Source organism: Patiria miniata, unplaced genomic scaffold (assembly GCF_015706575.1).
Source record: "Patiria miniata isolate m_02_andy unplaced genomic scaffold, ASM1570657v1 HiC_scaffold_22, whole genome shotgun sequence".
NCBI lineage: Eukaryota > Metazoa > Echinodermata > Asteroidea > Valvatida > Asterinidae > Patiria > Patiria miniata.
The window spans coordinates 11,538,869-11,564,734 of record NW_024037061.1 but is presented as its reverse complement, the minus strand read 5'-3'; the positions used below and the strand labels follow the sequence as shown (position 1 = coordinate 11,564,734).

Here is a 25,866-nt window from a genome sequence, read left to right as displayed (position 1 = left end):
CAAAATAATTGGGTCTCCGTAGAGACCATCAAAAATTGCATATGAGCAGACGGTATTTCACGTCGTCATTGCGGGGTATTGGGATAAGTTTTCAACTAGCAATAATCGCACCTCGGATAAACCTCATCGGTTACGATATCGCCTCTGCGCAAAGATAACATATATTTCTCACATTTGTGCCCAGTATCAACCGTGTACTTTATTGATCACAGTACTATTCTATTGTGAACGACAGGTACTGCTAGGTTTGCACTGTGTATGCGCATGAGCAGAATCTGTTCATATGCAAATTTAAATCGTCCAACGTCATACATAAACATAAGTGGGCGTGTGTGGCGTGAACTGTTATTATACAAATAATGAATGTTTGTGAGTGCAATAATAATTTCAATAGGTGACAGATGAAATGTCCATTCCACAAGGCGAAGCCGAGTGGAATGGAACATTTTATCTGTCACCGAATGAAATTATTCTTTCCATTGCACGAACGTGAAACATTCATTATTTGTTTTATATAACACCTGAATAAATCCTTGTCATCTGATTGGTTGACTTTTAATAGGCAATTTTATTCAGGTTAAAAACTGTTTAAAACTTCGACAAGTTCATCATATTTATATTTATGCAAACTGTTCGACAGGTTGAGAACAATGATATTCAATTTATCTCGATTTAAAACAGCGCCACCACCAGCAGCAGTGACACAGTGCAATGGAAATTCTATTCACAGTGCAACAGAACTTCCATTGCGCTGTGCGCCGCGCGCCACGCGCGCGCCGTGCGTTGGTACGAATAATTCAATGACATGTGATCAACGATCCACCAATCAGATTACGGGGATTTATTCAGGTGTTGTATAATATTAGTTATCTTGCGAGCGCGAGTGGAACACGGAATAATGTAGTGCGTCTGTGTCCCACATACCACGAAACTGGATTATGATATGCGATGTTATCTTCAAGCAAACTTGTATCCTCGATCCTGATTGGTCGATCCATGGCAACAACAGTGTGATATGTATGGAACGCCAAAGCCGCCTTCTATAGTTCGATTTCATTCCATAATCAATTCCATCATTCCATTCGGCGAGTCCATCATTCCATTCGGCAATTTCATCATTCCATTCGGCAATTTCATCATTCCATTCGGCGAGTCCATCATTCCATTCGGCGTTCATCCTTTCATTCGTCTATTTCGCATTTGATTTAGCCATTCCACATTTCATTCAACAATTTCGCCCCTTCTGCACTTCATGCTGTTCTGCATTTCGCATTCCATGCAGCTATTTCGCATTTCATGCAGCTATTCCGTATTTCATTCGGTCTGGCAGCGTCCATCCGTACGGAAGCGTTAAAGGGACATAAGACAAAGTAAAAAAAAAATAATTATGACTTATTATTAAGTCATTGTTATGACATATCTTATAATAATGACTATTAAGTCATAATTATGATATATATCATAATTACGACTTAGTAATTGTTAAATCATAATTATGACTTATATCTCATAATTATGACTTATTATTAAGTCTTATTTATGACTTATATGTTATAATAATGACTAAATACTAAGTCGTAATTATAAGATATAAGTCATGACTTAATAATAAGTCATTATTATAAGATATAAGTCATAAATATGACTTAATAATAAGTCATAATTATGAGATATAAGTCATAATTATGATTTAACAATTACTAAGTCGTAATTATAAGATACTAGTGCAGGGCTTATATCTTATAATTACGACTTAGTATTTAGTCATTATTATAAGATATAAGTCATAAATATGACTTAATAATAAGTCATAATTATGAGATATAAGTCATAATTATGATTTAACAATTACTAAGTCGTAATTATAAGATACTAGTGCAGGGCCAGTCGAAAATGTGCGTGTTCGGAAGGGGCAGTTGAGAACTGCAGCTCGTGCAAACAACGCACATTATTCATTGGTGTGAACTCACACTCGCAAGTTAAACGCACAAAATGTCGTCACCCCCCTGGCACTGATATTTACCCCTACTGGACAATATGGTATCGCCCTACAACTGTAGGGCGTAGTTGTAGGGCGATACCATATTGTATTAGACTTGCTTAGTCGACCGCCTACATACAGTGCAGTGATGGTTGCTCAGTTGCCTACAAAATGCATGTGCCCGTGCATGCCACTTTACGTATGTACGTACAAAGACATGGTGTGCAGTGCTATCGCCATATAACAATGTGCCCGTCCTTTTTGCAATGGGTGCGTCATATTGAGCACGCGCGCTTTAGCTCGAACATGACGTAAACAATTGAAAAGAACCCCATCATGTGCCCGTCCTTTTTCCATTGTTGCGTCATATTAAGCACGCGCGCTTTAGCTCAAACATGACGTAAACAATCGAAAAGGACTGTGCGTGTTCTAAGTTAATAATCTGCCACGTTGAGGCTCAAAAAATGCTGCTTTTTTGCAGCTTTTTCGAGAACCCGTAGTCCAAACCACTTCAAACTTGGCACTGCACATTCGGTTGTCCCGAGCAATACACCCGCCAATTTTCAACTTCATACGGTGCCCGGTTCTGGAGATAATCGGCGGACAGACAGACAGACGGACAGACAGACAGACAGACAGACAGAGATTCCTGGAATTGTAGTATAGACTAGTGCAGGGCCAGTCGAAAATGTGCGTGTTCGGAAGGGGCAGTTGAGAACTGCAGCTCGTGCAAACAACGCACATTATTCAACGGTGTGAACGCACACTGGCAAGTTAAACTCACAAAATGTCGTCACCCCCCCCCCCCCCCCCCCGGCACATACAGTGCAGTGATGGTTGCTCAGTTGAGTACAAAATGCATGTGCCCGTGCATGCCACTCACGTATATGTACGTACGAAGACATGGTGTGCAGTGCTATCGCCCTACAATGTGCCCGTCCTTTTTTGCAGGGCCCGTCAAAAAAAGGGCATTTTAAAAATGCTCATATCATGCAAACAACGCACACGATTCAATAAGCCACTTGCGTGTTAGATTTGAATAAAATCTGGAACGCTGACTTAATACAATGCTTTGCACGTTTTAACCTAGCATTCTCCCGACCAAAGAGACTGTTGCTATATCACGTGATTCGGGGCAAGCCTTATGCTAGCAACCCCCAGCTCCGGCTTGGTCTGGTGTCTTTGTGCCATTCTCACCCATTGTGAACGATGAATTGGTGCTGAGCGTCTCTTACGTAACTATGCAAGAGCTTGCCCCGAATCATGTGATTAGCAACAGTGTCTTTGGTCTGGAGAATTCACAGTTAAAATGTGCCAAGCATTCTGAGCAAGTCATTGTACCAGACGTTTTTCAAATGTAAATCCCAAAGGGTATAGGTTACACGCAAATGGCTTATTGTGTTGTTTTCACAGGTTAAACTCACACTCATAGGTTGAGCGCACTTTGTTCATGTCGCCAGGCCATCCCCGGCACTGATATTCACCAATACGCCCGTGCAGCTACTCACCTACGTAAGTAAGGTTGCTCAATCCACCGCCTACAATAGTGGTTCAATCGACTGCAAAATGCATGTGCCCGTGCAGTCATCACGTACGGAAACATATATGGTACGCAGTGCTATTCACCCATACTGGACAATGGTATTGCCCTACAATGCACGTGCGCGTTCCCGTCCTTTTTGCATTGTTTGCGTCATATTGAGCACGCGCGCTCTTGCTTTAACATGACGTAAACAATTGAAAAGAACATCAGTGCGTGGAGTTCTAGGCTATTATTCTGGCTCGCTGGGCTTCAGAAAATACTGCTTTTTTCAGCTTTTTCGACAACAGCTCGTCCAAACCCCTTCAAATTTGGCACTGCACATTCTGGTGTCCCGAGCAATACACCCGCCGATTTTCAACTTCATACGGTGCCCGGTTCTAAAGATAATCGGCGGACAGACAGACAGACGGACAGACAGACAGACAGACAGACAGAGATTCCTTGAATTGTAGTATACAAGTGCAGGGCCAGTCGAAAATGTGCGTGTTCGGAAGGGGCAGTTGAGAACTGCAGCTCGTGCAAATAACGCAAATTATTCAATGGTGTGAACGCACACTCGCAAGTTAAACGCACAAAATGTCGTCACCCCCCCCCCCCGGGACTGATATTTTCCCCTACTGGACAATATAGTATCGTCCTACAACTGTAGCCCTGGCGTAGTTGTAGGGCGATACCATATTGTATTAGAGTTGCTCAGTCGACCGCCTACATATAGTGCAGTGATGGTTGCTCAGTTGACTACAAAATGCATGTGCCCGTGCCCGTGCATGCCACTCACGTACGAAGACATGGTGTGCAGTGCTATCGCCCTACAATGTGCCCGTCCTTTTTTTCATTGTTGCGTCATATTAAGCACGCGCGCTCTTGCTCAAACATGACGTAAACAATTGAAAAGAACAGCAGTGCGCGCCGGGTTCTAGGCTATATTCTGGCGCGCTAGGCCTCAGAAAATACTGCTTTTTTGCAGCTTTTTCGAGGACCGCTCTTCCAAACCACTTCAAACTCAGCACTGCACATTCTGCTGTCCCGAGCAATACACCCGCCGATTTTCAACTCCATACGGTGCCCGGTTCTGGAGATAATCGGCGGACAGACAGACAGACAGACAGACAGACAGACAGACAGACAGACAGAGATTCGTTGAACTTAGTGCAGTGCCCGTCTAAAATGTGCATGTTCGGGAAACGCAAATTGCTTTGCCGCTGGTATAGGTTGCATACTCTTGCAGAGTTTTTGAGAACTGCTCGTGCAAACAACGCACGCTATTCAATGGTGTTGTTTTCACAGGTTGAAGGCACACTTACGTCAAAGTTTGTGCCAAGTTTAAAGTTCGACCACCTACAATGGTCGCTCAGTCGACTTCAAAAATAATGTGCCCGTGTAGATTCGGAAACATGGTATGCAGTGCTATTCACCCATTGATCCATTAGTATTCACCCATACTGGACAATGTATCGCCCTGCAATGCACGTGCACGTGCCCGTCCTTTTTGCATTGTTTGCGTCATATTGAGCACGCGCGCTTTAGCTTAAACATGACGTAAACAATTGAAAAGAACGGCAGTGCGTGCGGGTGTTATGTTCTAAGCTATATACTGCCACGTTTGCCTCAGAAAATACTGCTTTTTTTGCAGCTTTTTCGAGAACCGCTGGTCCAAACAACTTCAAACTTTGCACTGCACATTCTGTTGTCCCGAAAAATATACCCGCCGATTTTCAACTTCATACGGTGCCCGGTTCTGGAGATAATCGGCGGACAGACAGACAGACGGACAGACAGACAGACAGACAGACAGACAGACAGAGATTCCTTGAATTGTAGTATAGATATATCATAATTATGACTTAACACTAAGTCATTATTATAAGATATAAGTCATAACAATGACTTAATAATAAGTCCTAATTATGACTTTTTTCTTTTTTCTTTTTTCTTTCGGACCGAATGAAATGCGGAATAGCTACATAAAATGCGAAATAGCTGCATGGAATGCGAAATGCAGAATAGCATGAAGTGCAAAGGGGGCGAAATTGCTGATTGAAATGTAGAACGGCTAAATCAAATGCGAAATAGACGAATGAAAGGATGAACGCCGAATGGAATGATGGACTCGCCGAATGGAATGATGAAATCGCCGAATGGAATGATGGAATCGCCGAATGAAATGATGGAATCGCCGAATGGAATGATGAAATTGATTATGGAATGAAATCGAACTATAGAAGGCGGCTTTGGCGTTCCATAGATATGAGACTGTATTGCACGGCCCATATCGCATTATCGCACCCTGCGTATTGCGCTATTCCAAGATGCGAGCGACATTCCAGCATGCGCTAAACCGCTAAATGTTCGTGTAAAGCGATGGTCCAACTTTACTGCGCGTCAAGTTTGCTTGAAGATAAATTTGTTATCACGCTCGCGCTCGTGGAACACGGAAAATGTAGTGCGTCTGTGTCCCACATATACCACTCGGCCGACACAGACGCACTACATTATTCCGTGTTCCACTCGCGCTCGCGGGATAACTTATAGTAGGTACACCGTGAGACCGGTTATAGTGGGCATAATAATAATAATAATAATACACATTAAATATACATATATTACACGTACTTCAAGTACTAACAGGCTAGGCTGCCATCTAAATAGTTAATAAAACTTAAAAGCGGATCAAGTTTGGATCTCAGGTTAAACTTGAACTCCTTACGAACGGCTGGCCGGAGTGGAGGAATATACCGCGGACCATACAGCGAGTTTTAAATACGGGTCGGTCGCGGTTGTTAAATCTTAACCAAATAGTTGAAGAAAGCAATATGTACATGTATATTAAGTGTCTATTATAAATACGATAGATGTTTGTCTATATCGTTTGTTTTTTGGCAAAATTTTACAATTGAAGTCCAAAGTAGAGCTTGACAAATTGCGAATGTCCTTACATTTGAAACGAGTAGCATTTTTTTAATGTGGAATTTAGTAGAAAATATGTGACTCAATGAGGAATAAACTTGAATACCCCCTCAACACTTCAGAAAGTAATAGTTGAACCACGGAGCTATAAAAAGGAACTGAACTCGCAGGGGTGACAACACACAAGGGTGTCTGACACTTTTTGCGTCGACAATGATGATTGATATATATTATTGAATAAAATAATAATAATAAACCTTTCCGCGGGCACGGCGCCGCAAAATAACCAGTTCCTTGTGGATAATATTACCCGGCCTTGACTTTTCACAACTATACCCCCAGCCCAATATCAAGATGCCACCTTGTCCCTCATCGTTAGTAAAAATAAAGACTACAATTTCCTGTTTCCTTCCTGTTCAAAGTTGCCTAAATTGCACACTCATAACAGCTGAGGGCCTAGGGTAAGGGCCTAGGGTAAGGGCTAGATGATCCAGTGGGGTCCTGCTCCTTAGGCTATCACATCAGAGATAATAATTTCATACATCACGATATAATGCTAAAATCTGTACTATAACAAACACCCATACTTTACCTAACAACAAGGGCTATTATCATGTGCCCTTGTTTTGGCTGATTTGCGGATTTACCCAAGTCCAACTTAACCTATTTGCCCTCACTTAATCCTGTTCAACCTTTTTTTACCATGCTGAGGATGATGGGCTCTAAGCTTAGAGAATATATTAATTGTTGATAATATAGTTAATTGGTAACCATCAATGATTTTTTTTCCTCTCACCGACATTATTTTGACCTGTTTCGTTTCATACATTGATTGGATTTAAATTGATACGTGGAGACCGGGACTTGGATGCTACTGGAAAACAGAATGGGGGCGGTCTGTGCCTTTATGTTAGTAATCATTGGTGTCATCCTAATAATGTACACGTGAAGGATCATTCCTGTACCCCTAACTTGGAAATTCTGGTCACCTCTCTACGTCCATATTATCTGCCGCGTGAATTCTCACATGTACTGTGCTGTACTATTTACATTCCGGACAAATCCGTTGCTAAAGCTGGCAGTGAGGAACTGAGAGCAGCTATACATAACCTGGAGGTTTCACACCCGGATGCATTCATTGTGGTGAATGGAGATTTTAATCACGGCAAGCTGGATAGGGCGGGCTCTCATTATTATCAACATGTGAACTGCCCGACTCGCGGAGAAGCTACACTGGACCTTTGTTATTCATCAGTTAAAGATGCATACAATGCTTCACTTCTACCCAAGCTTGGATCTGCAGATCACAACCTCGTACTTTTGCTTCCTAAGTACAGACCTATTGTGCAGCGAGACAAACCACGTGTAGTTGAATTCAAGCAGTGGTCCCCTAAAGCTTTAACCTGCTTACAAGAATGCTATGCATGCACGGATTGGTCCGTTTTCATTGATTCCGCACAGGATATTCATGAACTGACGGACACGGTGAGCTGCTACGTTCAGTTTTGCGAGGACACTTTAATTCCACCTAGAAAGGTGAAAATATTCCCTAACAACAAACCGTGGATCACAAAATACGTTAAAGAGGTGATCAACAGGAAAAAAGGAGTATTTGGACTAGGAAATAAAGCTGAGCTGAAGGAAATACAGAAAGAACTAAAACGCGCCATTCGCAACGAAAAGAGAGTTTATAAAGAACAGGTTGAAGAACACTTCACGGACAATAACATGCAGCAAGTATGGAACGGTCTGCGTATGATGAGTTGCTACTCTAAGCCTAGCAAATCCCATCAGCTTCCTGCTGTGTAACAATTGACTATGCTAACGAGCTTAACTCATTCTATAAGGTTTGACTGTCATGATTTTACCAGTTAGCATAGTGACCTGCAGAGATCATTCAATATAGGAGTTACTTCTGACCCGTTTTTAACTGTTACTGAGGATGAGGTACATCGGCAATTTCTAGGGTTGAAACAGTCTAAGTCTGCTGGTCCAGACAGACTTTCTCCTCGCCTCCTCAAAAAGTGTGCTGATCAATTGTCATACATTTTTACTTTCATTTTTAATCTTTGTTTCACCACCCAATCAATTCCGAACATTTGGAAACGGTCATGTATTATTCCAGTTCCTAAAAAGTCAGTGGTCACGTGCAATAATGACCTTAGACCAATTGCGTTAACCTCCGTGGCAATGAAGATATGTGAGCGTTTTGTTTTGAATTATTTGAAACCATTGATTGCTGATTTTGTCGATCCATTGCAATTTGCTTATACCAAGGGGCGTTGTACTGAGGATTCAATTTTGTTTTGTTTAGATAAACTTTATTCTCATTTAGAACGCACTAGGTTTGGAAACTCTGCTCGTATTATGTTTTTCGATTTTTCTTCGGCTTTCAATACCATGCAGCCCCATATTCTTGCACAGAAACTACTTGACATGTCAGTTGTGCCCCATACTGTTGTGAGATTCATTTTAAATTATCTGACTTGCCGTTCACAATTTGTGCGTCTTAATAATTCCACCCATTCTGATGTTATAGTTTCTAGTACTGGAGCTCCGCAAGGCACTGTTTTAGCACCGTTTCTGTTTACTGTGTACACAGCCGATATCCGCTCTACTGATGTGAGTTGTCCACTGGTAAAATATGCAGATGACACTGCCCTTATTGGTCTGATTCAAAAGAACAAAGAGTCCATTTACATGGAGCAAATTAGTCGGTTTGTCGAATACTGTAAACGTAACTTCCTTGCACTGAATCTCATAAAGACGAAAGAAATGTTGGTTGACTTCCGCATCGCAAAGCTTATAAGCTGGTGCCGGATCCAGTTATAATTGATGGACATGAAATAGAACGTGTTGCCGAGTATAAATATCTTGGAGTTGTTTTTGATGATAGGTTAGACTGGAGCAACCATGTGAGTCATGTAGGTAAAAGATTGAACTCAAGAATGTACTGTTTGAGGAAACTGAACACATTTGATGTCAGGAAGGAAATCAAGACAATATTCTATAACTCGGTTATTTGTAGTGTATGGACCTATTGTTTGTTATGTTGGGCTGGAAATACCGATAAGAAAGTGAACAAATTAATTGACGATACCATCAAACGAGCTAGTAGGATACTCGGTGAGTGTTTGCCATCAGTGGACACGGTCTACGACCAACGGCTGCGTGACAAGCTACAACTGGTGTGGGGAGATGCTGGGCATCCGCTCCACAACCGATTTAAAGATAACATCATTCCACGCAGCGGAAGACTGAGACCAGTGGTTGCACACACAAACCGATATTCTTCATTTTTCACAGGCAGGGCCATTAAGTGTCATAATGATGATTTTACAAGATAATTTTTATCCAAAGGATTAATTTATTCTGGTATCTGAGAAGCAACGGGTTTTCACAGTTTTTGACATAATTTTTATACTTAGTCCTTTATTCTGGTTCTACTTTGGGAATGGGTTTGGCATTAATTTCACATGTGCTTTTTTACGCTCTAAAGTTTTTAGTGCTTTATAATGTGTGCAATTGTAATGTTTTGATGTGATTGTGTATTTATTTCCTGAATATTGTAGCGTATGTTGAATTTTTTATATTTTTAATGAGAGACGACAACATGTAATTTCCAGTTTTGGATTTTAATAAAGTTTATCTATCTATCTATCTATCTATCTGCTAAAATTCGAGGAAAGTGTGATTTCTTTAAAGAAATAAAAAAGGTCTTTGCATCAGAAAATTAAACTAATGCTTATCTAAAGATTTCACTTGTTCAAATTTAACTTTTAAACAAAAATGAAAAATATTGGTTTCCCATGCCGGGAATCGAACCCGGGCCGCGTGGGTGAAAACCACGAATCCTAACCACTAGACCACATGGGATCAGCTATTTCGTAAAGGGATTTTTATAAATATATACGTTAGGCTGTATCTTCACAAACAGCGGCCATCAGCAAAGTACCAGTGACTTTATATTTAAACTTGTTTCAGTCAATTCATAGAGCAAGTCCGGAACGGGCTCGGTTTAATCATAGAGCAAGGCTTGCTCTATGGTTTAATTCTTTCTTTGTCGATTTATTAAGGTTCTTTCACATGAGAATTAACTCGACGGTTATGATACCATAAGTTACCCAACATATTTGACTGTGGATTAATTATTAAGGAAGAAAATAAAATATAAGCTGGTGATTCACAAATCCATGACTACAAAACGCACACCCAAAATGTAAATAAACGAATCGATATCGCTTATCAAGCGTGTACGAGTTGATTCCAGGTTACCAGCGAAATATTTCAACAAAATGTCGGAGCTCCGGGAAAGGCAGACGGCATCTGCCAACTCTGCCGCTGATCGTGAAAATTCGAACTCTACGGCACAATTGAACGGTCAGAATAACGGGGAAGATGGAGAAAAGAAAAAGAGCAACAAGCCAGCAAGTAAGTCATGAAGATCCAACCGAAGACTCTGAAAAAAATGTTTGGCAAAACTGTCTGAGCTGAACATCCCCTGCCCACGTAGGCCCTACGGGCAACGGCGACGCCCTGAATGTGCGACTGCGAGCTTTCAGGTCAACTCGGTCCGTGACCAACTCGGTCGATCATGTCGGTCCGAGACCCGTAACCGACTCGATCCGCGGACCGAGTCGGTCACGGACGTCCGTGACCGGTAAAAATTCCATACTGGCTCACCACTTTACCTGCCGCCAAACACATCAGGAGTAATTGCAGAATACCCCGCCACGCGAAAATTACCCCCTAAAAATAAATGGCTACGCAGTCGAAAACATGTAGATGTCGGGAAGTGGATACACGGATACAATATACGGGGTGGATTTGAGCGCTGGAGGGTGTAAAGAGGGCGCTATTTGCCCGTATTATTTTTGAGAACGAAGCATCCATCATATCTCCATGTTGGAAAATAACGAAGGCAGACAACGCGATTTGAATGGGGAGCATGCAGGGGAAAAACGTCCAAGTCCAAAGTAGGTGCCGGGAAGTGGATACGCGGATATGGGGATACGGGGTGGCACAAGCATGTGGTTTTGGCGCTGGAGGGTCTAAAGAGGGCGCTATTTCCCGTATTATTTATGAGAACGAAGCATCGATATCTAACGCGATTTGAATGGGGAGCAGGGGAAAAACGTCTAAGTCCAAAGTAGGTGCCGGGAAGTGGATACGCGGATACGGGGATACGGAGTGGCACACGCTTGTGGTTTTGGGGGAAAACGTCCAAGTCCAAAGTAGGTGCCGGGAAGTGGATATGCGGATACGGGGATATGGGGTGGCACACGCGTGTGGTTTTGGTTGAGCATCCAAGCGTGACTCCGTATCCGCGTATCCGGATACGAGGTGGGATAGGTGAGTGGCGGGGTATTCTGCAATTGTGCCACACATCAATTTTCACCTCACCTTGTGATTTCACCCAAGAGGAATCCAGGAAGCTCTGGAAATGCGAAAAAAAAATAGGGCCTAGCCTAGTCCGAAAATTTGGGACTCTCAATACTGTGTATGAGAGTCCCAAAACTTAAGGTATCCATATTGTGCAAAAGTTTGTGCTGCATAAAACCAGTGTGAATCAAATGTGCAAGCTTCTTACTCACTACAGTTTCTTCAATAATCCCTGAAACTTTTGCCTCGCAAAGTTGCTGTTGTGAGCATTGCCTCACCAAAAATTCAGCTTTTAATTCTAATTTTACAGAGAGTTATCAAAATCCAAACGTGAGACATCATGTTGATGTGTGCTGCAATGCATTGTGCAAAAAGACTCCTCAGCTACAACATTTTCATCGTGTAGATAAAACAGCGCCCTCTTGTTGATCAGAGTGAATTCAGAATGTTTCATTTTTTAACAGAGGGCGCTATGTTCTTTTGGCCATCGATTAAAAAACCCAGTAAGCTGCAAGGCACTAAGTGCATCTACCCAGAATACCTTGTGAATCACATGCACATCTCCAGATCATGGAGAATGACATGGGTGGTTTTTGAACTGCCAAAAACCTGCCTTAAAATTGGATTTAAGGTCTCAAATTTCGCAGGTGACATGCTTACAACTATAGCATTTTGATGTATGTGTTGTGTGGGCATTAATTAGCCGAATGGTGAGTTAAAAAACGTCAGTAGTAATTTTGCACGTTTTCATGCACTCACGGTCCCAGTCTGGGCCTAGCCTAGGCAAAATGTGTTTTTAGAGCACATTTTGGATGCACACGTACGTCGTGCAGAACTAAGTTAAAGCAGCCGTTTAAAACTGATTGAAGTGTCTGGAAGACAGCGGTACGTTATACGCATGACATCGACAACCATGACACGTCATTAAGAATATTTATTTCTCATGAATATTTAGTTTATTTCAATGGATACTTCAAATGTAGTCCGAGTAACTAGGACTCTACGGATTGCTTTTTTTAACATTTGGACATGGTCGGGCGATAGTAGAGTCCTAGGTACATGTATATGGTTACCATTAACGTGATTGGACCATTTTCACTCGTACCCCCAATCAAAATCGTCAGATTTCACCACAAAAACAGTCTTCAAACTGCCTTATGCGCCCCTGTAGACTTCAGTGGGAATTGGAAATACAAATGGTGGTGGTTAGGTTCACATACCTTAGTTAGAGAAGAAAAGAGAAATTTCACTTTCAATTCGGAAACCGAGCCTCGCCGAGCTGTCGTGCCGGTAAAAGCCATCTTGAATGTTGTTGTTGTACTTGTGTACGATTCATTCAAATTGTGAGGTCAAACTGATGACGTACGACGCGCCGGCCAAGCGCAAGCCCACATTCACAGTCGGGCATATCGTGTGTGCACGCGTACACCGGCGACTGTTTCCTGAACGGCATGCGCAGCCTGCACATATCGCATACACGGCTATGCGATATGTGCACACTATTTAACGAATAAACAGGAATATAGTTTAAGTTGCAAAGTAGGCCCGTGTAATATTTAGTTGCCGAACCCAAGGGGAAGCCAGCGCACCAGCAGCTTGGCAGTAGAATGGGCGGGTGCACGGTGGAAAATACTTTACTTCCCTGTTTTGGTTATGATTTTAAAAATAATCACAGGTCCGTGGATACCCCCCTGTTATGGGAATTGGGTACCTGGTCGCAACAAAACCCGTATACGTGCACCCATATTGGGACATGGTCTGGCGATAGTAGGGTAGGTCCAAGTCGATTGTCAGACATGGCATCGGGAATAACCAACAAGGCAACAACCCAACCCTTTGCCAACAAAATCATCACATTTCACCCTCACAGCGGCCACAGAATTACTAAATATGCCACCTGAGATACAAGTAGAGATCGATGAATAAGATTGAGGTACTAAAAGGCTGACTTACGATCTGGATGAAAAGTGCAATTTACCGTTTGTAAAATGTGTAAGAAATTTGTGCCAAATGATCTGACTGGCGTGACTTGCTTGCTTACATTCACAGACACCGCCTTCAAGCAGCAGAGGTTACCAGCCTGGCAGCCCATCCTGACAGCGGGCACTGTTCTTCCAGCCTTCTTCATCATTGGCATCATATTTGTGCCTCTTGGAGCGCTCTTTCTTGTAACTTCAAATAATGTAAGCATGCTAGATTTTGCCTCTCACTATCCCTTCCAAAGAAAAGTTCCATCCAGTTTCTCAAGCGCTCGTCATATTTTGTTTTAATAATAATGTGGTACTTATATAGCGCTTTACACCAAAGATCTCAAAGCGTTTCACAATTATTACCCCTGTTCATCAGGCCATGAGACCAGTTTTGCAGCCGTTCGAGATGAGCGAATTTTGGTCTCTACCTTCACAGGTACCCATTGGTACTCCTGGGTGGACAGAGGCAATTGTAGTAAAGTGTCTTGCCCAAGAAAACAAGCACCACGTTCCCCGTCGGGTTTCGAACCCATGCACCACCGCACGGGAGTCAAACACCATAACTATTTGACCAAAGCCCTCCACGTCATCTACACCAATTTTGTTGGGAACCTTGATGAATCCCCAAGCAATCAACAACTGTGTAGGATGTCAATGGCATATTCTTTGAAACTTCTAAGGTGCCAGCAAGCCCTATGTACATAGAGCAATAGTGTTGGGCTCTACGTTCCTAAATCCTGCCAAATCCTGAACCACCTCAAAGTTGATTTGTAGGATCTGATGAGAGGCTCAGGGTTCAGTGTCAGTCATAGTCTTCTGTCATCCATCATACTTCAAATTGCAACAGAACTATAAAGCGTTGTACACTTAAAGGGAATGTACAACATTTGCTTTTGCTGCAATTTTCAGAAATAAATGGATTTGGAGGATTAGTATGTTATAGCAAATATTGTTCAACTGACTTGTTTCACTTTTTGGGCTTGTAGATGCTGGAAAAACTAAGAAAACCATCATGTTCTTGAAGTGTGGTTCCTTGACCCCACTTAAGATGAAACAGAGCAATTTATAGGCTTTGGGGAATTGTAAGGTCAGGGAATCAGTCTAGCAGACTGATACTCCTTCACAGGTGTGTAACCAGTTGCAAAGAAAATGCAGAATAACTAAATTTGAAAAATTAGGAGCAGTTTTTGAAAAAAGCCAGTTTTCTTCAACGCTGGTCGGGTGACCAGCGTTGGAAAAGTAAAATTTTCTTAAAAATATCAGCACACCAGGAGCTATGATTTTACAGGATGATTTAAACTTTCATTTCCTAACAGTCCAGTAAGGTATTTCGTGATAATGTGATCATTTCGTTTTTTTGATGTTTGCAAATGTATCTTCCCTTTAACTACTAAAATTCAAGCATTCGGAAATGGGATCTTTTTTTTACTAAGAGGTCTCTAATATGTTTTTTTTTTCAATTGTGCTGGGCAGAATGGCAATAAATATGAACTGAAGTGAATTAAAAACATTGCATATCTCACCTGACTGTAAAGTTGAGTTCCTGGTCAGTCTTAAGCTCACAGCTGGTGATGTGCATCAATGTGGATCCAGCACTTTCCTCTATTATAACCGGAGGCCATTCTGTTTTTAAAAAAATGGTAAAGAGAACTATGTAAAGAAATTCCCTTTCCCAATAGACCCACTGCATTCACCAGCCATCTTTGAGGTGTGTTTTGTTATGCTAATTCATAAACAATGAATGTACAAGAGGTCTACTCATTCATCAGATGGGTTGCGTCGGGCTGATGTAAATCGATATTATAGGTTTTGCCCTTCACTGACGTATAAACACTGTATACTCAGTGTGTTACCTCCAGAGTGAAAGTTGGAAAAAATCACTCGGGTGGGACTCGAACCCACAGCCTCCTGCTTTCTGGTGCAGACGTCTAAACCACTCAACAACCGAGCTTGCGGGATCTGTTGGCTGGTTCGAATCCGATGTACATGTAGCGGCAGGTACCACAATTCATAAGATGGAATTTTGCGTCGGGCTGATGTAAATCAAATTAGATTTTGCCCTTCACCGACGTACCACAATTACTATTCATAAGATGGAATCCATAAGATGGTCTACTCCAGTGTATCCCTCTTGAACGAAGTCATAGGGATGGAGGTAAGACTAGGGGAGTCAGGTTGGCGTAGCGGTACTTTCCTCGCCTTCCACCGCTGTGACCCGGGTTCGAATCCCGCCTGGGTCAATATGTGGATTGGGTTTTCAGTCCCTACCTGATTCCGTGGGTTTTCCTCATAATACTCTTCTGGGCTTTTCCTCCCACCTCTAAAACTGTAATTTCTTCACATTGTCTTCTCTTTACTGGGACCCATGGGAGATCAGTGGATTTCACTGAATGGGCTACCCAGTTAAAATAAGAAATAAATAAATAGATGGTTGGAGTGCAAACGATCTGTAACGGGCAGATGAAACCCCTCATAATTGGATCATAACGAAGTTGTATCTAGTTGTGTTATTATTACTTTATTGACAGGTGCAAGAGAAGGAAATTGACTACACCTCCTGCACCTACACGAACGCCACCACTAATGAAACCCTCACCTGTACAGACCTGTTTGACAGTCAACCCAACATGGGCATCACCTGTAGGTGCGCTGTCACATTTGAACTAGAGACGGCAATGGAGGTAAGACGTCTTAACTGCAGGCTGCCTTGCATGTCAACATGGATCTGTGGCACACGGAGACGTCTATGTTGGGTCACTTTTTTTATTACCCCATCCCACCCCGCCCCAAGTTAGGTTTTCTCTATGCATTCTGCTAAACATAAACAAATCCATCACGGCTGAAATTATAACCCTGCTAAACGCAACAAATTTAGCAGTGGATTTTGTTACATTGGGCAAGTGTGGTGCATAAAAACCAGCCTTGGTACCATGCGGGAAACAAGTGTACCCTTGTGGTGTCCGTTAACCCTTACTCTCTGAGGGTAGTTTACTGCATGTCAGTTGGTTATGCCAATGCCCTCCAGCTGCAGTTTTTTGGCAGATAACAAGTCTTAACAGTGAAGGCTCCAATTGGCAGGAGTTGGAGGCCCTGGAGGGTGCCTGATACTGACCAGCTGGGGGCACTCACTTTGTTATCAGAGGACTCTCATTGTTCTCTGTGGCATGTATTGGAGTGCCTGTCCAGTTACCCTTGAAATGACATGGCAGATATTGGAGGGCCATGCAAAAAACATAGGAGATTTTCTTGAGGCACATATTGGCATGCGTTGGAGGGTCTAGTAGAGTAAGGGTTAAAGGTACTATACAGCATTTGCTTTTGCTGTAATTTTTCAAACATAATTGGATTAAGGGGTTAGTTTTTTGTATGTAGAAAATATTGTTGTACACTGACCTGCTTAAAGGTTTGTGTTTTTATAGATGCTGGAAAAACCAACAAAACATGATGTTGGGTGTCCTTGTAGTCTGGTTCCCTTACCTCACTTTAGATGAAATAGAGCAATTTATAGGCGTAATGGAATTGTAAGGTGAGGGAACCAGACTAGCTGGCTTGCACCCGTTCACGGATGTGTGCAGCCGATGGCTCCCCCCCCCCAAAAAAAAATGCAGGCCCGCCAACTCTCACGCAGGGAAAATCAGGGAATTTTGTTTTCATGAAGTGCCAGAAACCCTGTCAGTGTAATAGGGAAAGATAACTTGTCAAAATCTGAATCATTTTCAGGCTGAAAATAATCAAGGCAGTGCAAAAGCATTGAGCAACCCGAAATTAAAGTGTTCTTTCGAAGGGTTCAAGATGCCAAAATTGTAAATTTTTGGTTAAATAAATCATACGTTTTGAAAAGAAACCCCAAAAGTTGAAGAACACAATGAAAGCAAGATTAAGTGTTACCTGACAAGAATTTGACAGGTGATTTGTGCCTATCTCTTGATTTCAGGGTCAAGTCTACATGCTGTACAAACTGACCAATTACTACCAGAACCATCGTCGGTATGTCAACTCTCGAGACGATCTGCAGCTACTTGGGGAAGCAGCCTCGCAGACCGGTGTCAGTACAGACTGCAAACCCTACGAGAGAAAAGATGTGGAGAATGACGACAACAGCACCTCGGCCATACCCATTGCACCTTGCGGTGCCATCGCAAACAGTATCTTTAATGGTGAGATGTCGTGGCGTGGCAAGAGGGTGGTAAACGGTGGCTGCCAACTCTAAATCAAAACCTGGGCTCAATTTCATGGAGATGAAAATATTGCTTAGCTAAAAAAAACTCAGCAGGGATACCAGTTGCATACAATATATAATGCATGATATTTTAGCTGGTAACCGGTTTTCAGTGCTTAGCAATTTTTCTGGGGTCAGTTTCAGATGACAGAGATAGGGTCTAAGAAGTCAATATAAGTCGTCTATTGCCTCCAAACTGTCAGAATTTAATCTTAACCCTCTAGGCCCGTTTGGCTAGTAGTAGTAGGAACCATCTTCAGTTCTGCAAAATCCTCCAATTGCCAGCATGTAAACATTGGATTCAGTCCCAATCCTCTAAAATCATCTGCTATTTCTTGACTAATGACTCTAACATATATTAGTCCGGTGTCTCACCGAAACTCTCCATCCAACCCAAACTCCCCATTCAACTGAGAACATGGTACCTGCTGGGTGGACAATCAAGGCCATCAATGAAAATTGTCCTTACTAACTGCCTTTACATGTACATGTATACAAACTGGCAGGATGCCAGGGGGATCGCGCAAGTTTTACTTGCAGTATTTTTTTTATTTTAGAGTGACCATTGACATTACTTGAATTTATCTTTACAGATACATTTAACATCACATTCCTGGAGGATGGTAACATGGATGAGCCAGTGCAGTTAGATGGATCTGGTATAGCCTGGAACAGCGACAAGACCACCAAGTTTGGCAATCCACCCTGTAAGAGTCATTTGTCGTTAAAATTGTCGTGTAATCCATCCAGTATTGCCACCAAGGGAACCACTAGCCCTAACAATGCCAAATTAAAAAAAGATTGTGTAATTGACGCTGTAACGGGAGATGGGAGAATGTCAGAGTAAAAGGCCATTTCTTTATGTAAAGAGAATCCTCAGCAAATTTCATGTTCTAGTGTTCAATTTTAGAGTTCATGGTTGCAAATTCTCACCGTGTTGTCTCAAGTTTGCATTCTTATCTGTACAAAGCATGATCCGACTTTTAGCCCGTAAGCAGAAAGGACAGCAAAAACCAAATTTTCTTAGCAGCTTGGCTCACTAAGAAAAAAGGGACTGAGTAGAATCTCCTTGCAAGACAAAAAAAGTCGCTGGTTTAAATCGATACTATACAAGTAAACAGCTTTTCTACTGAAGCTAGAATACCTAAGCAAGCAGTACAGCCTAAACCTATCAATTTGTTAACTCCAAGATTCTGTTGCAAAAGTATTTTATTTCATTTGTTTTTATCTTGTAGCATTTGATGGGACAACCAACCCTCCTAATTGGCTGACAAGTATCCAGAATGTCACCAATGGCTACCAGAATGAAGACTTCATTGTCTGGATGCGAACCGCCGCTCTGCCGACATTCCGCAAACTCCATCGTAAAGTTGTGATTCAGGAAGGCACCGTGTTTGACAAGGGCCTGCCCAAAGGAAACTACAGCCTGACAATTGACTATTGTATCCTTTTTCTACTTTGTACACTGAATTTGTTGTAACAAATAGATCTTTATCACGCTGCCACCATTTTAGTCATGTTCCCTGTATCCAATACCAGTACTGAATGATAATGTTTTTGTGCACAAAGGAACCAGACTATTTTTCCTTCCAGCCTCGATTTGGTTACGTTGCTTTGAGTAAGAAAAAATCACGATGGCCGCAACATGATAATGTTATATTCAAGAACTTTCCTCATTTGTCATCCATCATTTGTTTCCTCTGTATTCATAGGTTTAATTTACTGTTGTCTGGAGAACCAAACATTTTTTGAAGCACAAGATTTCAAAAATGTATCAACATTGAATGGTGTTAAAGAACTATTCATGAAATGAACTAAAACACAAATTTTTCATATACATGGGGGACATTTTGAGTCAAATTAAATGTTAATGTTCCTGTATCAACATATTAACAATGCCTGATGACATGTTTGCATAGTATTCATTAACCCTCCTTGATCAGTTTGATCAGTTACAGAAAGAAATTCTCTGTTTTCCTGCCATTCCTTTTACACAGGCTACAGTCAGATCATATTTCTTGTAGGCACTGTGATGGTCAAATTCCATCAACAGACAAAAGCAGGTGACTGGTAGGCACAGCTGGCTCATCGATCACCTAAAGTCAAAGCATAGCCAGCCAGTCAATCCTGCTTTATGAAGGCAGGGAGCACTCAACTGTTACAAACAGTCACTTGATTTATTTTGACTGCTGGGCTGGCCTTGTTGAAATTGCCAGCCAGAGAGGGAGGGTTAAAAAGTGTTTCATCAAAGATGGATGGTGTGCACTCATCTGTACTTGAAGAATATGAAGAGAAGTTTTGGGATTTGAGCCTTTGTGTGCAGTTTCAGTCAACATGTACCTTAGAAATGTTCTATCTTAAGAACTCCTTTCTTCTGGTATAAGTTCTTGACATATTTATCAGCCTATCCTGTACATATGTTTGATGGCACCAAGAGCATCATCCTAACGACCACATCTTGGCTCGGCGGCAAGAATAATTTCCTCGGTATCGCCTACATTGTCACCGGTTCACTATGCATCCTGTTTGGGGCTGTCTTTCTGCTTATACATATCAAGCACGGCCACAGGTGAGTGACAATTGTGCCTTGGAATATGACACGCTACATGCACTTAATCATTTCGTCACAATGCTTTGTATATCACTACCAACGAAGGAAGGGTTTCTGGTCATTCTAAGATTCTTCTGAAATCCCCCTGAAGTAGGGCGTCAGTCAGCATTTGAAAATTGGGTGACCAAATTTGCCTTTATTTGAAGAACAGAGCACCCAAGTTCTTTGAAGTCATTTGCATTTTGTATTTTAACAGAATGGAGTGTCTGTATACCAACAAAGTTGTAATTGTTGAAGACCTAATTTATAAGTGTAAGACAAAAGAATCGGACACGGCATTAACCCTAAACTCCCCAGCCTAATTTACTAGGAACCATACCCATTCTGGCAAATTCCAACACCCACATGGGAAATTGTACACACACACTGTTTGACTTAGTTTCTGGAGGTATGCCAACCCCAGTGTAAAAGACCATCAGTTTAGGGGTACTGTACCTATCCCAACAGATTTAAACACAAACCTGCTGTTGAACTGATGGGTTGAGTTCCGTTAGGGTTAATCTTGCACTTTCTCTGATCAGTTTGTCTTGAAACTATGACAGTCTAACAAATAGAAAGGTTATCTCAACAGAATGTGAGAATTTCCCAACATCAAGTGGAAATGTGTCCTTTTCCAACTAACCAAAGCAGCTGTATAATAATGTGGTTTGGCTGATGTGTCTTGTAACAATGCATTTAATAGTACTTCCTGCCCCTCCCCCCCTCCAGTCGAAGTGATTAGTTTAGTTTGTGTTTGAATGTTGAAGTAGCATGCACTGTCACATAATCAGAATGTCTCCCAAGAATGCCAACTACCGGCTGACCGGGGTGATAGGCTTATGAACATCGATATGTTGATTTGCTGTGTACATATATGTGTTACAGTTGTGTAGTGAGTTTTAACCCCCCCGGTTCAGACAGGTGTTCTGGAGTCACGTCGAACCAAATTGATTAGGACTGACATGAGTCATGTGTCGTTCTGAATGACTCCAACAGTCGATCTTTCGTCATCTAGCGCGTCTTATCGCTCCTAATTGTTTCAGACGTCGGACTTTTCATGTACTTAATTCAAATATTGTCTTTAATTTGGTACGGCGCAATTCTGGAACGCCTGTCTTAACCGGGTTTAAGACTGCCTAAAAGTGTGACCCGTTGTATGTGAGGTCTGAAAATGTGAAGATTTGACAAGGCATGCTGGGAAGAACCTGTGGAGTCGGCATGCCATGGGAAAACAGAAAAAGACATCTTGGTATCCTCATGAAACGTTTGCATTGGTGTATCTTAATCAAAAATGAGGTCATTTTCTCAGCCCTTTAGAGCGATGTTCTGTGGCTCAAAGAAAAATGAACACAAGATAAGAAGGAATTTAAATCACATACATGGAAACCTTCACCACATGAAATACTAGCAACACTCAATACTGTCGAAACCAAAAACAAAAAGGTGACACTAGGATCTTTTTTATTCTGTTTCCCGGACCTTTTTAGTTCTATTGCGTGTATTGACTCACACACTGCAATGTCTAGAGTAACAGACTTTGAGGAATTGTAGAAAGTCACTCTTAGCAAAATGGTCATGGAAGTTACGAGGTGAGATGAAGAACTTTTACGCTGACAAAGATTATTTTTCGGTATAATTTTGCTACAAAATAACAAACTAGTTCTAACTCTTGGGACATTGGTAGCACTACCTTCTCTTGGAGATTTAGCGTCCAGCTTGAGTTTGTGTCTCAACACAGGTTTCTGTCATGACTGTGAACTTCCACAAAGTACAAGTGCATGTTGTCGAACGAAATCTCATGATTTATGTCTGGTGAGGGGAAATTCCGGTCAGAAGTATTTTGTTTTGGCCGAGAGTATAAGGCATCCTAATGAGTTTCATTATCAGTTTGGAAAAACATTCAGACAGTTGACATACATTCTGAACCATGTTTATCAGACTAAAGTGAAGAAAAGAAATTGCCAATGTTTACCATTCCGGGGTACAACAACAACAAGCTTATGATAAAGAGAGATATCAGTTTGAAAGTTAGCTCATGCGATTTGTTTTTGTTTTTCCTTTTGAAAATCTTTACCGTAAAGTTGGTTGAGAATTACCAAGAAAGGATTGTGCAGACATGGCAGAAATTATGTGTTTTAACTAAAAACGGTACTCACAATTTCTGAACAGAATAACCTCGCAACTGCAAAATGTCTTTGATTGCAGTAAACTAACTAACATTTGCCTCACTAAAAATAACAAAAATAACGTATTTCATTTGGTTTTGAAAACTTTTCATTTGGAAACATGTTTGTCAGGCAGCAACCCACAGCTATTCATTTATTTGGTGGACATGGAAAAACGAAAAATTGTTTTGAGTTTGTTCTATTCTGTCCAAAGTGTGTTTGATGAACATGTCTTGCAAGGTGGAGTCTCATAGTGTGTTCTGTTTCTTTCACCCCTCCCTTGCACTCTTTCTCTTTACCCCTGCGTGTATCACTGTGTCTGTCACCCCTTCCCCTACTCCTACTGTCTCACAGGCAAGGCCCATTGGCAGTTGAGGTCAGTAATGAAAATAACCCCCCTCCTGTTGGTGCGATATGTAAGTAGTGTAGGTTCATGTAGCATGCAATCTGCCTTTGTGATTTTGCACGAATTGCTTTTATTTTTGGAAAAACAATTGGTGACGAGGTCTTTTAAAAAACCTTTTGCTATACTTCATGGATTAGAAGTTCCCAATCAATTCCAAAGTTGGTTTCTTTTTTTCTTCTGTTTGTCTCATAACGATTATCCTTCTGTGAAATAATAAATTGGAAGTGATCAGTTATTGAAGTTACGCAGCAGTGCATCTTGAAATGAATAAGAATTTCATATCCATTCAAAATTCCATTCCAAAATGTTACCGATTAAATGACATTGCCAGCCTCAATACCGGTAATTACCACAGATCGCAGCATAACAATAAACGCATTACAGTTTTCAATAAACCAGAAATCTATGCTGCTTTTGAACACGAATGCCTGCTTCATACACATAGGCCTACTTTGTAAAGTTTTGTCTCAACTTTTGTTTCTTTTTCTCCTGATGACAAACAGAGCATACTGTTTGAAACGTTGAGTTAAACCAACTAGTTCTCAGAACCACACAACTCACAAAGAGATATCATTCACATGGTGTTACCGTGTTATCGCAAACCTCCCATTCATTGAACTTTTGTTTCCATTAACATTTTCCATTACAACATTTCATTAGTTTCATCGCAACATGCTTGCTTGCCTTTTGCTGTGAATAACATTTTGCTTCTGAAAATTTCACAATAAAGGTCTTCCATTGCAGTTGTCTTGCTATAGCAACAATACATGGCAATAATGCCATTGTCATTTGTAATAGTGCTTAGCTGGCCAGAGGAAGAAGGGGAAAAATCTAGCTTAATAGCAACTGCAATCAACATAAGCTTAGGTTATCATGTATTTTAAGCCTTTTTGCTTCAAGTCAAAACTTCTAGTTGTACCGCCCATGTTATAAACCGAGATAACTATCCACCTTTTTGATGTGCTTTATTTTGCTGCATATGGGACTGCTACAGCTTCACATTTGCCTTCTTGTTGCGATGTAAAACAAGATTCTTTTTTTTCTGCACAAATATTAATTTTATTTTTGTGGGATAAAAAAGCTTCCTAAAAAAGAAAAATACAGACCGAGCTCGGCTTTAAAGCCCAACTTACTGAGTATTGGGGGAAAAGCCTTGCAAACAAACTCAACTTGTGTTTATTTTGAACAGAATGCCTTGTGGATACATGCATGATACATGTGTGTTCAATATAAAAGTGCTTTAGCTGTGAAATGTCTGCATGTTCTCATTTTTTCCTCTGTGTGTGTGTTGCATCATGGGCCGGTCATCTTATGCATCATTCCACAAAATCAACACAAAAAAAACCCCAAAAGATGCTTTTCTTGACATTACACCTTCCGTCCATATTTTCAGCAAATTAGTAATCATGATGCAATTATTTTTTCTCTGAATTAACAATAAACAGGCTTGTTTGTTGCGGGCTGCTAATTCATGCATCTCACTACAAACTTAAGCTTTTTTTCTTTCAAGTATATACTGCTTATAATCATTCATATAAAACGTAATGAAGAATATTTCACTAATTTTGAAACTGAGCAGACCGTCAAAAGTACATGTGCTCGTTTCAGATTTGAGATTCAGGTGTAAGTTTTTTGTTTTCAAGTAACAAAAAAATTGCTCTTAAAAAGTGTGTTTTACTGGATAAAAGAGTGTTGCACTTTAATATCTCCATCAAATCCAGTGACCCTGCATGTTTAAATATATTGCATTACAGCTTTACCGACCTGAAAAAAACCCCAGCTTTTATTTGGTGATGGTAATTTTAATGGCGTATTTTAATCATAAGATTTTTTCCCAGCAAATTCACTGTGTCCATTTTTTGTTTTGTTTATCACATCAACTGGTATCATTCACAGACATTGGCTGTGTACATAATGGAGCATTCTTTCACACGTAGTTTGTAAATGAAGAGTTTGATGACAAAACGCTGTCTGTCTTTGGTTTGCTTTTTGCAGAGGGAATAACCTGGAGGCAAGTTCTACCAGCGAATTGGAGTAGTGTACCACGGGTGTGTATGCTATCAGGGAAGGGCAAAATTATGGTGCACATTCAACTAGGTATTTGGTATGGAGTCTGTGCACTGGCTTTGTCGTTCGTGTTAGGCTTGGGCGAAGTTGGTTCCTCGGATTCAAGAAGTCATTCAATTCAGAATTGACTACAAATTTCCTGGCCAAAAAAAATATGTTAGTTTGGGAGAAGCAAGTCATGATGTAAATAAATTGATTGCAGTTGTAGATCGTTATGACAGGGAAGTATATTTTTCAAAAAGTTGAGGTATGATTCCATTTTAGGTTTGATTTTGCTCAAGCCTTATTCGTTCGACTAAAATCACTCTGTAGATTTTAACGTAAGATAGGTATGCTGTATTTATTTCTGTTTTAAAAAAGGGATTGCATGTAATGCTAGTGCCGATAATTATATTTATCTCTGCGGAAAAAAGATATGCAAAGTTCATCGGAACCGTTGCAAGGCATGCAACAAAATTGAGATGATAGAATGTTTGAAAATTAATGTTTCTTTTTGCTAGAAAGTGCTTAGGATTTGATTAATGTGGTTTTTGTATCATGTTTTATCACTGATAATGCAAGAACCCCCCCCCCCCAAACCAACAAGGATAAACCAATACATGATCCTGTATTGGACATCATTGGCTTTCTCTTGAT

General features: G+C 41.1%; 1 protein-coding gene and 2 non-coding genes across 5 annotated transcripts; 1 reads left to right on the top strand and 2 right to left on the bottom strand.

The window, feature by feature from the left end:
* Positions 1 to 13: 13 nt before the first annotated feature.
* LOC119730999 lies at positions 14 to 156 on the bottom strand. The gene has a single exon (XR_005271421.1). It is a non-coding gene; the product is annotated as a U4 spliceosomal RNA (small nuclear RNA).
* A 10,079-nt stretch (positions 157 to 10,235) lies between these two features.
* Positions 10,236 to 10,307, bottom strand: Trnae-uuc. Its single transcript has one exon. It is a non-coding gene; the product is annotated as a tRNA-Glu (tRNA).
* Positions 10,308 to 10,414: 107 nt separating this feature from the next.
* On the top strand, positions 10,415 to 25,803 carry LOC119730237 (cell cycle control protein 50A-like). 3 transcript variants are annotated; one of them, XM_038203043.1, is made up of 9 exons: positions 10,415 to 10,862; positions 13,863 to 13,996; positions 16,312 to 16,464; positions 17,718 to 17,940; positions 18,596 to 18,709; positions 19,238 to 19,444; positions 20,406 to 20,571; positions 23,112 to 23,173; positions 25,159 to 25,803. In XM_038203043.1, coding segments are annotated over exons 1-9 (1,197 nt in total). In that variant the 5' UTR covers positions 10,415 to 10,726; the 3' UTR covers positions 25,161 to 25,803. The 3 variants fall into 3 exon arrangements, with proteins under 3 accessions (XP_038058971.1, XP_038058970.1, XP_038058972.1); XM_038203042.1 differs by lacking the exon at positions 23,112 to 23,173 and adding an exon at positions 22,080 to 22,181; XM_038203044.1 differs by lacking the exon at positions 23,112 to 23,173 and having other exon boundaries at positions 10,416 to 10,862.
* Positions 25,804 to 25,866: the final 63 nt, after the last annotated feature.